General features: G+C 42.8%; 1 protein-coding gene and 1 long non-coding RNA gene across 12 annotated transcripts; both read right to left on the bottom strand.

Moving 5' to 3' along the window:
- Positions 1–239: 239 nt before the first annotated feature.
- On the bottom strand, positions 240–1,835 carry LOC4331041 (uncharacterized). 2 transcript variants are annotated; one of them, XR_010739424.1, is made up of 4 exons: positions 1,684–1,815; positions 1,457–1,475; positions 1,217–1,324; positions 240–534 (listed from the first exon to the last, which is right to left on the bottom strand). It is a non-coding gene; the product is annotated as an uncharacterized lncRNA (long non-coding RNA). The 2 variants fall into 2 exon arrangements; XR_003240686.2 differs by lacking the exon at positions 1,457–1,475 and having other exon boundaries at positions 1,684–1,835.
- A 2,143-nt stretch (positions 1,836–3,978) lies between these two features.
- On the bottom strand, positions 3,979–14,614 carry LOC136355196 (uncharacterized). Of its 10 annotated transcripts, none has more exons than XM_066307582.1 (8): positions 13,909–14,614; positions 10,762–10,843; positions 10,312–10,458; positions 9,996–10,053; positions 9,814–9,916; positions 9,636–9,697; positions 5,856–6,267; positions 3,979–4,634 (listed from the first exon to the last, which is right to left on the bottom strand). In XM_066307582.1, exons 7-8 carry the CDS (start codon positions 6,264–6,266, stop codon positions 4,131–4,133), a joined length of 915 nt encoding a protein of 304 aa, XP_066163679.1. In that variant the 5' UTR covers position 6,267; positions 9,636–9,697; positions 9,814–9,916; positions 9,996–10,053; positions 10,312–10,458; positions 10,762–10,843; positions 13,909–14,614; the 3' UTR covers positions 3,979–4,130. The 10 variants fall into 10 exon arrangements, 2 of the variants coding, with proteins under 2 accessions (XP_066163679.1, XP_066163680.1); XR_010739422.1 differs by lacking the exons at positions 3,979–4,634; positions 5,856–6,267 and adding an exon at positions 9,041–9,416 and having other exon boundaries at positions 13,909–13,956; positions 14,532–14,610; XR_010739417.1 differs by lacking the exons at positions 3,979–4,634; positions 5,856–6,267; positions 13,909–14,614 and adding exons at positions 9,041–9,416; positions 11,082–11,411; positions 11,521–11,943 and having other exon boundaries at positions 10,762–10,903.
- Positions 14,615–15,340: the final 726 nt, after the last annotated feature.

Raw genomic sequence — 15,340 nt, 5'->3', positions numbered from 1 at the left:
ACCCTTGTATTGGCTTCTAAGTAAAGAAATTACTATCGACAGTAGATATTGATCCATTCCACTCCTTGGTTTTCTCTTTTGAGTAAAGAAATTACTCCTGAGAGAACATATTGATCTAGCAAGAATTTCGTTCCAGTTCTGGTGGTCTTATGTTAGTAGATAAATTACTCTACGCGTAGACATAATTTATAGCCCGACTTCTATCAGTAATTAATCTCAAGTTAGAATTAAAATATTGCTTTGGCCACAAATTGCTCGAACCTTCTCATTAAAGATAAAATACTACCTGACCATAGAGTATCCTATTTACCAACAAATCCATATAGCCAAAACAAACATTTTTGTCGAGTAAAAAACCCACACATGTTACAGAGACTCAGGCACAGATACATATTGATTGTACAATTAAAACACTAGTCATCGCTGCTCTAGTTGCATCGGCGGAAGACGAATTATAGCCGAGGATGATGCATGCGCCTGCAACCTTACAAGTTTTGTGCGGAGGTCAGGTTCTTAGGTGCGCCTTGTCCCAACCTGCAATCAAACATTGCGCAATTCAGTGAAATCAGAACCAAGATCAATCAAGATTCACACACTGGGGGATAGAAAGGAACTAAATCATCACTGCGAACCTAGATGATAGTGTTGGCAATTGTATGTACTGATTTATGGCAATGTGGAAAAGCAATGATGGAGCGCAGTTCAGAACAAATCAAACGATCTGCTCTGTTGAACCAATTACAGAGAACTGCTATCAAATCGATCTCGTTGAGTTTCCATCCATGAATAGTATTAGACAGCATTGGATACACAAATATACAACTGAACAAATTAAAATCTAGATGGGAGCAGTTTTCCCAACATAGGGCACACAGAAATTAATGACTGGACACCTGAAAATTCAGATGAGCATGAAAATTATGTGATTAATGCATCGAAAAACAACATTCTGGCAGCAGGACTATTCACGCACTATGCTTGATCCCTACAAAAGCAGCAATAACATAAAAAGAAATTGTATATGGCCACCACCACTGGCGGCTATTAGGTCCTCAATCTCATAATTGTATACAAAATATATCCTGGTTGTAGATTCCAATTTCGTGAACTTTGCAGAGATGAATTCACTACTGAAAATATGCAAATGAACTGGATTCTTCTCAACAATCATATGATTATTTCACATATACATGTTATTCAGTTAAGAAATTCTTACCCAAAGAATAGACAATTAAGCTTAGTCAAGGAAGATTCTACTGCGATCCAGGGGCTGAGTGCAATCTTCTATATAGACACATGAGCAGTCCAGGAACATAGGTCACAACTGAAATGGGAAAAAAAATCAATCACAAGCGTTTTGTCAGAAACAGATTTCATGACTGAACAAACTAAAATTTAGATATGAGGAGGAAAAGGATGTACTGAATGCATAGCGAACAAATCACCCTAGGCCTACCATGCATGATGCTTGATCCCTACAAAAAATCGTGAAAAAAACAAATAAAGAAGAAGAATAAACGAACAGCATATAGAGAATATCAGATCGGTATGTCTACTGCTGCCTCTATGGAGTAATTAATTCATCTCTGCAAAGTTCACGAGATGGGGATGAGAGGTTGGTTGGCGGCGATGGAGCTCAATGGGGCGGCGCAGAGGTTGGGAAGGAGGGCCAGGGCTCCTCACCTCGCCGTCTGGCAGCCGCGCGCGGACGAAGGTGACAGAAGTGGGTGATGGAGGCGGAACGGCGGCCGCCGACGAGGGCTAAGGACGTCGTCAGGGCAGCGGCTGTCGTCGGCCAAGGAGCAGTCGAGGCGCTGATCCATCCCCACCCATCCCGTCGCAGGTTCACGGGTGGACGCCCTCTAGCTGGAGACGACATCCTCCACGACGTCGCCACTGCCGGCCGAGTAGTCGACGAAGCAGAGGCAGAGCGAAGGACGACGCCGACGCTGCCAGATCCGGCGCCCACGCACCTCGACATCACCGGATCCACCGCCCAAATCTCCTCGTCGCCGAGTCGTCGCTGGATCCTCATCCCCTCCTGTTCCTCATCCACCGGCGCGGGGAGGCAGAGAAGATGGCCCCGCCACCGCCATCCCGGCTCGCCGCCTGGCTCTCCCAGCGACGCGCTTCGACGACGGGGAGGTGGAGGAGAGGGGGGAAGGAGGGTGGCGACGGCGGGAGCTAGGATTTTGCTCCCGAGCCGCCCACCGCTGCCGTCACCGGATCCGGGCGGGAGACGACGCCCACCGCCGGATCCGGGCGGGGGATGGCCTGACGAGCCCTTGTAGGCCGCCGTCGTCCGCCCGCCGCTCCCTTATGCCGTCGCCAACCACAGCCCCCTCCTCACAAGATCCCACCGGTGCCGTCGCCGATTCATGGCCGGAGTTGGGAAGGGAGCCCTTCTCCGAGCCTCCTCCAGTGACCGATGGGAGCGCCGCCGGCTCCCACAGCCACCGGCATCAGGGAGGCACGCCAGCAGCTTCCCACAGCTCCCACCACGGCCTTCTCGTCGCCCACCGGATCCGTCTTCCTTCTCGGTGCCAACGCCACCGCCATGGCGGACGCACGGACGGAGACCGAGACGCGCCCCCGCCTCAGAGTGTCGGCCGGGGCCATGACGACCGCGGCGGCGGCGATGGAAACGACGCGGAGCGGCTTGGCCGGCTGCGGTTGGGCCTCGATCCGAAAATAATGGAGAGTTGGGGAAGAAGTGGGGTGCGGTTTCTATAGTGGGGCCACCGAGTAGTATAAATAGTATGGACAGACGATAGTAACAAAATTACTATGCCACAGAGGTGGCCAAACGGGCGGCCCGGCCCGGCACGGCACGGGCACGGGTCCGGCACGGCCCGTTTCGGCACGGCCCGTTAGGCACGGCTCATGAAACGGGCCGTGCCGTCCCGACCCACGTGCCGAGCCGCCGGCCCAAGCACGGCCCGTGGATGGCCGGGCCGTGCCCGTGCCGGCACGGCATGCGTGTGGCCCGCCGTGTCAGTACGGGCCCGTGAATGAAAAATGGGCCGTGGACGGGGCACGGTTGGCCCAGGAACCGAAATGGCGCGGAGGGATGCAATGCGGACTTGCGGAGGTGGCTGGCGGGCTGGGCCATCAGCTAGGAGGGGTGCTCAACGGACTTGCGGAGGCGGCTAGCGGGCTGGGCCGTCAGTTGGGAGGGATGAGATACGGACTTGCGGAAGGATGAGATGCGGACTTACTACAGTAGCCGTGCCGTGCCGTGCCGGCCCGCGGGCTCGGCCGGCGGCCCAAGCACGGCACGGCTACTCGTGCCGTGCCGGCACGGCCCGTTACTGTAGCAGGCCGTGCCGGGCCGTGCCGGCTACAGGTTCCGCCGTGCCTCGGGCCGCCCGTTTTGGCCTGGCCCGTTTGGCCACCTCTACTATGCCATTGGATTTGGGTGAGAGGAGCGGGAAGGGGGGAGGGGGGTGGGTATACCTGGCCAAACGGGCGGCCCGGCCTAGCACGGCACGGGCACGCTGGCGGCACGGCCCGCTAGGGCACGGCCCGTTAGGCACAACTCCTGTAGCGGGCCGTGCCGTGCCGGCCCACGTGCCTACTCCCCGGCCCAAGCACGGCCCGAGGGAACATCGTGCCGTGCCGTGCCGGCACGGGCACGTCAATGGCCCATGGGTCGTGGTCGGCCCGTTGGCACGATCGACTGCAGGCAAGCTGGCAAGGTGACAAGGCGCGCGCGGATGAAAATTTGGACGTGGCACGCGGGAGCGAGCGGCCGGGGCCGCGGGACCGGCCGGCCGAAGGGCGACACGTGGCGCTGGACTTGCTGAATGCTGACTCAGTGACTTGCCTCTGTCCGTGTGTCTATCGCCTGTCACTCTGTCAGTGGAACAATTCAAATCAAAGAGAAAGGTCCGAAAGTTAACTAAGCTAAGAGAAAATTAATGGATAGTTGGAGAAAAATAGAAAAATAATTAGACTTAGAAAAATATTAGAAAAATATGGGAAAAAAAAAGAGTAATGACCTTTATTGATGTTTACATGATACATGCTGCCTCGTTAAAAACTTTGTCATGTAAAAACTCATATTTGAGAAAACCATGACAAAGAAAAGAGTACAGCCAACAGGTCAATACTTAAAAAATATAAACTAGCTACCCTAATTGTTCGTCATCTAAATAAAGGTTTTCGAACTGTGCGGCCAATTCTTGGTTGTCAGCAGTGTATTGGGTATGTTCTGCAGCAAGTTCCCAGTCTTTGACGCTTAATAGTATTTCCACATGATCGCTGCTCAGACTTGTTCTCCTATCCTCGATAATTCTTCCGCATAGACTGAAGGCTGATTCGGAGGATACCGAAGATACGGGCACCGTCAACACATCCTGTGCTAGTTTTGATAGCACAGGATATGACATCTTATGATCATTCCACCACCCGAGTACGTTGAAGTCTGACGTTTCATGCCTGATGGCATCGCTATCCAAATAGTTGGACAACTCTTCGGCAGGACCATGCGATCTAGCGTCCCCACTTGCTGCTGATGAACTGGTACCACCACCATGGCTAGAAGATGAACCGCCCCAAATTCTGCTCCACTGTAATTTTTTCTTACCTGCTGCAGGGACAGGTGGGGGTCTTTGCAAGCGATCTCCCTGAAACTTTAATTCATACTTTCAAAATACCTCATAGAATTTAGTTTTGACATCAGCATAATAGGTAGAATAATCAACATTAATAATATCTCCAATAAGTGAAAGAATATTGAGGAATCCCCGTAATTTTCCCCTAGGATCAAGAATAAATGCAAAAGAATACAACATGGGGATGTCTTTCCAATATTTAAGATATTTTTGTTTCATATTAAAGACAACGGGCATTAAAAGGTCATCATTTTCATACTCTTTCAACAAAGTGGCAATTTCAAGAATATTATGCAAAATTAAATTAGCTGTTGGATAATATACTTGAGATAACAGAAGAGTACAGTCATGAAACGTTTCAAGAAATTGATTGAACCTTTCAACAATGTGCCAGGTATGATCAGTCAGTATTGGCTGGCCGTCACTGTTTTTTGGGCCATTACGTGTTTGAAGGAAAACAGTAAGTAAATCCTTGTAAGGTAATACAACCTTTAAAATAAAATAAGTGGCATTCCACTGATGGTCTGCATCGGTTAAAAACTTACGTGGGGGCTCACCCGATGCACAACAATACCTTTTCCACTGTGCAATCCGTGGGTTTGAAGCAGTTAACCACGTGATTGCTTGACGAACAGCGTCGATGTGTACATTAACTCTCTTAAACCCACATTTAACAATTAGATTAATGATATGGCATGCACAACGCTGATGCAGAAGAAATGATTGAGCATAAATACAAAATAATGGTTGTAGAATTTCCATGGCCCTAGAATTTGCAGATGCATTATCCATTGTTACAGCAAAAATTTTATCTGCAAGGTTAAACTCATCAATAACCTCTCGAATTCTCTCTGCTATATTTTCACCGGTATGTGAAACATCAATTAACCTTAAGCCAAGAACTCTTTTTTGCATTTGCCGATCATCATCAATGAAATGTACAACTACACTAAGGTAATCCTCTTTAGCCCTACTACTCCATATGTCTGAGGTGACACTGACAGAAAAGGTGCATGTACTAAATAATTCCTTCAGTGATTCATAACCTTTGTCATAGACATTTTTCAAATCACGGGTTGTGGTTTGTCTACTAACAGCTTGAAACCTAGGATTATGAGAATTTTTTATGTAATTTTCAAATGCAGGACTCTCACCAAAGTTCAAGGGTAAATCTTGTCTAGCAATTAAACGGGCAAGATTTTCTCGAGCTACCATAGGATCATACTCCCACGTACGTACCGTACCATCAGGATTTAGTAGTAGTTGTTGCTGTCGTAGTTGGATTCCTTGCTTCTTTGCACAAGCCTCGGCATGCCGCTTCAAATGTCCTGTTCCACCAGATGATTTTGCAGATAACTTATTTTTGCATATTCTACATCTCGCGAATGTTACCTGCCTTCCATCAGGGCCTGTCATGGCCACCTCATCGAAATGTTGCCAAACACCGGAAGTTCTTGATCTCTTTGAGCCGGTGTTCGTCGATGCACTCCCACTCATAGTGCCGGATGCTTCTGAACCCGCCGGTGGCTCCATAACTGGTGGTGTTGGAGCCGATCCGGTGGCATCATACTCACCAGTTGGGAATGACCTCGACACGTAGTTAGGGTCGAAATCACCTAACGTGAACGATGGAATGTTCGATTCGTCCATTCTGAAAATTTAAAACAACATAAACAAATTTCAGAATATTTATTCGCATAACATAAAATAAAATAATACATAAAACTGAATATATGACGTACTTCTTTCTTACCACCTTTGCTTGGCTTTACACCTCTTGTATGCACTATTTTTAGTCACAAACTATTTTTGATTTTAGACAAAATTTTGTCTAAATCAAAAAATCGATCTATCACACGAAAGAGCACAACAGAGCACAAAATGGGAGGTATGGATGATTCAGAATGCTCCGGTGGGTGTCCTATTTATAGAAATAAATTTCATATTTTTTTCGAATTTTTTTTCCATTTTTTTGCTCTCCAACGGCTACTTCTCAAAAACAGCGGTCGTTGGATTAGCTCACTAGCCGTTGGGGACACGTGGCACTCTCGCATTCGTCGTTTGACTAGCTGTTCGGCCGCCGTACGGGGTCTCGCTGAGTCGCCTGTCGCCGTCTCGGCTGCTCCCAACGAGGCAACGAGGCACGGAGTGACGGAGGCAGTCAGAGCGAGAGCGACCCAGCCTACCAGCCCCAGCAACACGTCGCGACGCCGCCTGCCATGCGCCACGCGCGAACGCAGCGACGCGCGCTTCCCGCCGCCTGGCCCCGCGGCTGCCCTCGGTGGCTCGGCCGCTTGGCGCCACGTGCGCGGTGTGCCTACCCTAGGCCGCTCCCGTGCCGTGCCGTGCTCGCGGGCCGTGCCGTGCCGTACCAGCCCTCTACAGTAAACGTGCCGTGCCGTGCTGGCCCACGGGCTATGGCGTCGGCCCAGACACGGCACGGGTAAACGGGCCGTGCCGGCACGGCCCACAGGCCGGCGTGCTGTGCCGGGCCTGGGCCTTCTACAGTGCGGCCGTGCTTGGGCCGGCCCGGCTTGGCACGGCCCATTTGGCCAGGTATAGGGGTGGGGGTGTAGGGTGTGATGGGTGTGTTTTAGTTATTAGGGTGCGGTACAGTAATATATATATACCTTATCCCTTCCTCGGATGGAGCGAAAAAAAAACGAGCAGAAAAGTAAAAAAAAAAAAAATCTCACGCGCGCTGCAACCCCTGGCCGCCGGCCGGCGACCTCGTGGGTGACTAGTTCCCGGCCGGGTGACTCGCCGCCGGTGCCGGCATCGGCGCTGCGACCTCTCAACACTCGATTCACCGCACATACAGCTGTGGAGATTCGTGTGATTTACCTAGTTGTTTGTGACATACAGCTGGGGAGAAAGAGGTAGCTGCAATAGAAGATCTTCAGCAGCAGTTCATGGCAGCCTGACAATGAAAGTAAGCCTTTTCCTTTTACTGGATTAGTATTATTATCTACCCTTCCAAGAAATTGTGCGCAGAACTAAAACCGTATATATATGTGGCTGTGTTACCTATGGTGATGATCACCATTGGTATTGATATCCCAAGTCATCGCTGACTTAATTATGGTCTCCTGAAGAGTTGAATTCCTGTCTTATTATGTTCTCGACATAAAAACATTGTTGAAAAGCTTCCTCGAATTCTTTTATTTAATCATTCTCCATGTTCATGATGAGTTAATCAGGATGTATCCTACTCTACTTTTAATTATCCTGAGGACAGCAAGAATGTTTCTCAAGTATGTCAGTTGCCTTCCTTGCCCTTTTTTATTTGGTCATGTTTAGTTAATGAAGTAGTTTGTGGGTGCACTGCTTATCTTTTAGTTTTTCTAATACATTGTCATATTGGGTACTCTATAGGTGTAGTATTGTGATGAAAAAAAGGAACTAACTTAGTTCACTGTATGAAGCTTGAAATTATAGGAATAACAAAACCGATTGTATACTAGGAGGGTGCCCGTGCATTGCCACGGGAAATGCAAAATTATATCAGGTGAAAATATGTTAAATAACCAATCTCATGGTGTTTATAAGAATATGAAAAGACAACATAGATAGAAGACTACTATGAAAATAAAGCACAAACAAAACACCTTGAACATCAAACATATCCAAATATTTAATAAAGCAATTCAAATAATCAAAATGCAATATACGTTTTGTCAACGAAGCATATAATAAAGAAGATTTAAGATTCACCGTAAAAAAAATTACAGGAGATATTACAGTGGTTGGTTCTACGGAAGGAGAATATGGAGTTGGGCCGTGTCCGTGCGGTAACAGAGAAAGGAGAAAACAGAGTTGGTCCGTGTTCGTGCAGTAGTAACCAGAGAAATGACAGAAAAACAACGGGCGCACATATGACATGTGGGACCCCGACTTCATAAACTCGTCTTCAAATTTTTTTTTTCTATAATAGCATGCCTATGCGTTGCCACGAAAAAACAAACATGGCTCATTTTGGTTAGGCGTGGACTGGCTATCGAGTCGCTACCCTGGGATCCAAATCCACACTGTGGTAAATATTCGTCCACTACTGAAAAGTGTTTTTAGCTAAGTGTGGAACGGAAGTACGGAACATCATGTACATATCCAATTCCCATCATTCCAAGGGAGAAAGAAAAATCCCCATTACAAACTGGGAAGAAAAACAGCTCTTGTTTGTTGCTCTCCAATCGCTCACGACACATCAAGAGGACTAAACGGGCGCTACCAAGACGGATGACTGACGAAACGAGATGTGAATAGAAGTATTCCATTTTTTTTTAAGTAGGTACAGATTTTCTTCTTTCTCTATGCATGAAAACATACATGGTCAGAACAAAAGTTCACAACTGCGAGTGCAATCAGTACAATTCTAGAGATTACTTTGTTCACCAAACAAAAGACTACAAGCAATACACATAATCTGTCATGGCCAGAGGCAAAACATCAACTTTTAAGTATCGACACCTTTCTGCATGAAAGACAACTCAAGAATTTGCAGGAAGACAGGAAGTGCTACAAAGGAATGTGAATGTCACTGACCAAAGTGCAAGACTGGATACATTAGCATCAGTCTATTGAGAATTGCCAACCTTAATTACCATGATCTATGTATAAATCTCTGGCAATTTTATGTTGACACCCATGAAAAAACAGTGATAATTTTTTAACAATTAACTTCCCTGAAATATTTGGACTCAGGTGTACACTAAATTGTGTGCAAACGCAAGCCTCCCAAATAGTTCCCATGGACGACCTAGGAACATAATCCGATTTCTCGTCTTCCAGTAATAATATCACCTGAATGTGTTCATCCATCCAAGCATAACATAAGAAGGAGAAAAACACAACAATTTAAAAATGATTAAACTTATTGTTTGCCATAGTGCAAATATAACGTACCCTGAATTCTTTATTAATTGGACATAAGTCAAAATCTCATAAATTAACAAAAGTAATGCTGGTGTATTATCTTAAATAATGAAGTGATTTAACCAAGAGTTGAACGGATGAGCATACCTGCAATTGTAGAAGGCACATCTATCTGTTGTTACTCAAACTACATCTGTATGCCCTTACCGCTGCACCACAAGTCCACAAATGGTAGCTCAGCTTTTTGCACTCATCGCATAGGCATCTCTCTATGGAACACGAACAAGTTTAGTAAAAACAAAAGGAACAAGTGAAAACTAAGCACCTGGGGAGGTGAGTTCTCAAATGTGACATTCTCGTCAGTGAAATCTTTCTCCACTACAAAAATTGTTCCACATTAATGTTCCCGTCCCAATAATCCTGGATGACTTTAAAAGAGAAAAGGGTGTGATGATTAAATTAAAAAGATAATAATATAACTATTCAATTTGAAAAAAAAGGGACCACCTTAGCATTCTGCGTGAATCATCAGGAACAATTAGGAGGGCAGTTATGCTCTCGCCTACTGAAATGTGAAATGTTATTTCTAACAAGCTGAAATGTAAATTAAGTGCCTCCACTGCTTTGGGGTCAAAATTGAAACTTTAAAGTAATTACATTTACAAAATCTTCCCAAATTTCAGCAGAGGTCAAATCAAAATGACATGAAAACAATTGGTTGGCATGTGTAACCAACAACCACTAAGCATGACAACTACTTAGTATAGTGCCATTCCTGCTGCACATGCACCAAATTAGTAAGTAGACAGGAAAAAAAACTTACACAATTGCAGAAACTTCACAACAATATCTCTCCCACATATGCTCCGGAGTCTCCAAGATCCCACAATTTTATTGTGACATTAACTTTTGTTGCCTTTCTCATATTGAATCATACAGTAGGAATCATGTTCTCACTAAAGCCTCCTGTCTGCAAAATACATGATAATCCATGAGAAATCATTACACTCCGTAATTCAGAAGTGAATAAATAATTGATACATACAACAATGGCATTCACAAGTGATTAATTAAGCAAATCACCATAGCTATTCTTTTAGTCAACGTTGTAAAAAGAATATGTATCCCAATACTATACTTATTCATGTGCCGTAAAACGAGCCCATGACTCCCCAGATCCCCTGACCCATCTTCCTCTTCCATCCCATCAATGCACAACAGATCAAAATCAGTAACCAAATCGCAGTCAAGAGCGAGCTTTCGATGAGCATACCTTTGGAACTGGTGGAGGAAGGGCTTCCAGAACCCTATGGCGTCCTCTGAGCAAGCCTGGGATATCGATGGCGAGCCATGATCTGACGACGGCGACGTGCGAAAAGACACGACAATGGCCTCATCAGTACCACTCAAAAATTCTGATAAAACAAGGTCAATGTAAGCATAGGAACCATTTAGAAAGAAACTGATGGCTTATTATCCTCTTCCTGCTCAATTTGGACTATATATATATATATATATATATATATATATATATATATATATATATATATATATATATATATATATATATATATATTGCTATGTTTATCTTACTTTTTTTCTCCGTGTCTTAACTTTATTTTTTATCCCGATTCCAGGCTTGTGCCATGCTGAGTTGCTGACTGAGTTTGTCAATTGGTATGAAATGTATGCTTCATGAAATTTCTACTGATTTATCAGCTTTTTATTTTCAGATGATACATGTAGACTGCCTGGCAATAACATAGTCCAAAGGGCTACCACCATAACCTGAAATCAGTGACTATGGAAGTCCAAATCTGAAATATTGCCAATTATTTACAAATGCACTACTAATATAGGTATGTGGAGCTGGAGATATGCCCTTCACGTTTTGAAACAGAAACCATGCAGTTGGTTCAAACACTGTAGCATATAGGAACAAAAATCAGTAAACAAATACAAACTGAGGAAGATTAATATGACAACATTGAAATTTCTTAAGGTTCTAGAGCATGTAGCATATGATTCTTACTTCAATGCTGATATTGTATATAATATGTATGGGGCACATCTTTAGTTCTTTTCTCATCTTCTTCCAGACAACAGCCTTTGGAGCTGCTGTTATATGGACAAAGGAGTAAAGTATTTGCAGGTTATGGCTATGAATATAGATAGAGTAACTTGAATTTTCTTAATCCTGCCTTTGAGAATGATATATACTTTGTAACTATTCATCTTTGATAAGTTGACTTGAGTTTCTTGTGTAGTCAATCTTTGGACTTACCCACTTGATAAGTACAGTATTTCAGAGGAGTTCTACATTACAGATTTGGACTTACCCACTTGTCTACTTAGCTCTCGTCCGATTGACTTATGATACAGAATTACAGATGCAGGTTTTGTTTGCTAAAAACTGATGCAGATCATGTGTATAAGGCAATTGATGCTCTCCCTCATCTAGCAATTGATTTTCTCCCTGTAACTACTCATTCGATGACAGTTTACCACATGAGTGATGGCAGTAGGTAGCAGTTACCCTTATTCTTTTCTTGTTTCTTAGTTTGTAGCATATCACTCATCTGAAATAAAAACATGGTCTGTTGCCACTTATTTGAAGGTATATTTAATTCAGAGATGGTGCATGTCAAAATAAATTAACAAAAAAAATATTTTTCTGTTGTTTGTAATTCTTTCTAGGCCCTCCACAGTTAATTGATTGAGAATTTATATTTTAACACTTATTTTCAGGTTGGGAGTGAGGTTCAAAAGGCTTACGGCAAAGGAATGCCAAAATCAGAGTATGCTTGGGATTTATATTGCCTCTAAAATTGTATTAATTATTCTATGGATTTTTCAGCGTGTTACTTCTTTTAACTGCAATAGCAACCTATAAATTCTTTTAACTGCAACAGCCATAATCCTATTTTCTGGTTCTCTGAAGGATCTTCAAGGATTGGAAAACTATAGCAGGTGATAATGCACTGGATTATGCAGCAGAATTTTCACATATGCTTGGGTTTGATGGTGTCAAAATGCTTGGGTTGATGCAAATATGTGTAACAAAACATGTAATTTATTCCATCTTGTTTAAATTTCTATATTTTGTTTCTGAAAGACTCGGTTTGATTTCTTTTCCCTCATACAGACCTGGTTTCTTCCAGTGATCATGAAGGTCAAAATGTCAGTGCTCATACTGGAGCAGAGCCATGGTCTAGTTCTGGGCCATTAGCACCGTTTATATTGAGGGTAACTGGTGTGGATTTGAGATGACTTTCCTTACCCATATGCTCATGTTATATACTATATATATATATGTATATATATATACATATATATACATATATATATATACATATATATACTTGTATATACATACATACATAGATATACATACATATATATATATATATACATATGTATATGTATATATATATATATATGTATATATATATATATATATATATATATATATATATATATATATATATATATATATATATATATATATATATATATATATATATATGGGGTTAGGAGAGCTTCATGGACCACCAATAAGGCTAATTATATGCATATTTGTCATCTTTGGTTGCTAGAGATGTGTTCCTTGTGACCAGAGAGTGATGAGGTTCTCATGGCATGCATGCATGCTTTTAAATAATTCAAATAAATAGCTATGTCCTCCGTTGTATCTACTAGTCACTTTTTATTTGGATGGTGGATTGTAAGAATATGGTTTCTTGTTACACTTCCAACCTAAACGGCTTTATCAAGCTATTTAAACCACAAGTGGATTGTATAGTTAATTAAATACTAAGTTATGATTCACGTAAAGACAAGTTGAATATCCATGGACGAAAAATATCGTGACGTCACCAATCAAATCCATATACTCACAAATCTCAGAGAAGAAAACACTTCTCAAAGATATCTTCGATCGATAATTCTCATAACATCCTGCAATATGTGCATACGCAATGCAATGATATGTACTCCTGCTTTCACACCCAACAGGATGAATAAGTGCATATGCAATGCAATGATATGTACTCCTGCCTTCACACCCAACAAGGTGTGAAGCTGCATCGTATTACGGCAATATACGATGCTGTACCAGTATGGTCGCAACCATAGGTTCACGACATAACTTCAAATGCAATGCAAGTGATGCAAATGCAGTATGAATTCCAGAGTATAACATCAGAACCACATTCCTTCGATGGAGATCAGTATAAGGGTATTATAATCAAGAGCGTAAAGTATAACCATATACAGTGTAAAATCAATAAGTGTGATTCAGATAGGTAAATCCTCTGTGTAACAAATAATAATGTCTCAGTTGATGATATATAATTTCAAAGTGAAGGTAGAATAAAATAACAGGTTAAAGCTGTAGCAAACCACCGCTATGTTTACTTACCTCTAACAACGAAGAGACGATACCAAGCATAATCCGAAGCACCACCACCTATTCACAAGACAACCTCAGAATATACACTCAAACATGCATATAAAAAAATAAATAATACGCCCCTACGGCCCCAGCCCGTTAACATGCAAATACAAGGAACGCCGCTCGGACTATAAACAACACTGCTGATTCAAACATTTATATCTCAAAATATAAATAGGCTATGACTGCAAATAAATACATTTTGGAAATCTACAGAACTATACCTACAACTTTTATGTAGAAAGCATATTTTTATTCTGCCATTTAAATGGTCTATTTTGCGCTTGAAAACAGGTTTCAGAATCTGTCCAGAATTTCAGAGGGTACACACAAAAACAACTATATCTGGAGTTCTACTCATCCGATCAAAGTGTACTTTACCAATATGGAAAGCTTAGAGAAAACTCTACAACTTTGTCTATAGGTGTCCTGACTGATTCCACTGTTTAACCCCTCCAAAAACAGTTCAATCTACTAATGTCCAGATTATGACATAAAAACAATAGCCATACTCAAAAATTCATATAGACTAAACCACTTAAGATAAAATCACGCCCTTTGGTCAGAAGATAGATCTATGAATTTTCTACAATTCCTAGTTATACACTTTCACAGAAAACATCATTTAGACCCCCGAAACAATAAAAAACCGAAACACTGCAAATCTGCCAACAGGGGAGAACTACCAAACCCTGATGCTCATGTTATATACTACGTACATGATAGCAAAGGAGCTATATATATATGGGGCTGGGAGAGCTTCATGGACCACCAATGAGGCTAATTATATGCATGTTTGTCATCTTTGGTTGCTAGAGATGCGTTCCTTATGACCAGAGAGTGACGAGGTTCTCATGGCATGCGTGCATGCGTTTAAATAATTCAAATAAATATCTATGTCCTCAATTGTATCTACTGGTCACTTTTTATTTGGATGGTGGATTGTAAGAATATGCTTTCTTGTTACACTTCCAGCCTAAATGGCAGTCATGTCATGAATTAAGCCTAGCGCCATTAATCTGTTACCTAATTTGCCATACACGTATAACACGACGTATTTTACTGTGAGGATATTTTACTTGATAGGCTGCACAAACTGGCAAACAACAACTTGGACATGCTTGATGTGCTAAACAGTACCATGAACATTCGGTTTCCATAATGTGTAGGTTAGCATTATCTTGTTCTAGCTAATCCAAAGACCTGTGATTATCTAATGTAGGCCTTTAATTTTTTTTTTTCAAAAATGTTCTCAGATGACAAAAGAAAAAGATTTAGATCGTCGTCCCGGTCCTGTAGAATATCTCAAATGGGCTGCGATATATTTTTCTAAATGAAGATAGTCCCAGAACATTGGGGGATAGTAATGATATACCAAAAGTAAAATTCCCGTTACATA

This window comes from Oryza sativa, chromosome 2 (genome assembly GCF_034140825.1).
Source record: "Oryza sativa Japonica Group chromosome 2, ASM3414082v1".
Lineage (NCBI taxonomy): Eukaryota > Viridiplantae > Streptophyta > Magnoliopsida > Poales > Poaceae > Oryza > Oryza sativa.
This window is presented reverse-complemented; position numbering and strand designations above follow the sequence as displayed.

Excerpts from the sequence above, each read along its gene's own strand:
- LOC136355196 (XM_066307582.1), bottom strand. The coding sequence starts at position 6,266 with ATGGACGAATCGAACATTCCATCGTTCACGTTAGGTGATTTCGACCCT. Across the intron at positions 4,635-5,855 it reads TACTAAATCCTGATGGTACG|TTTCAGGGAGATCGCTTGCA; the intron begins GTACGTACGTGG and ends TATGAATTAAAG.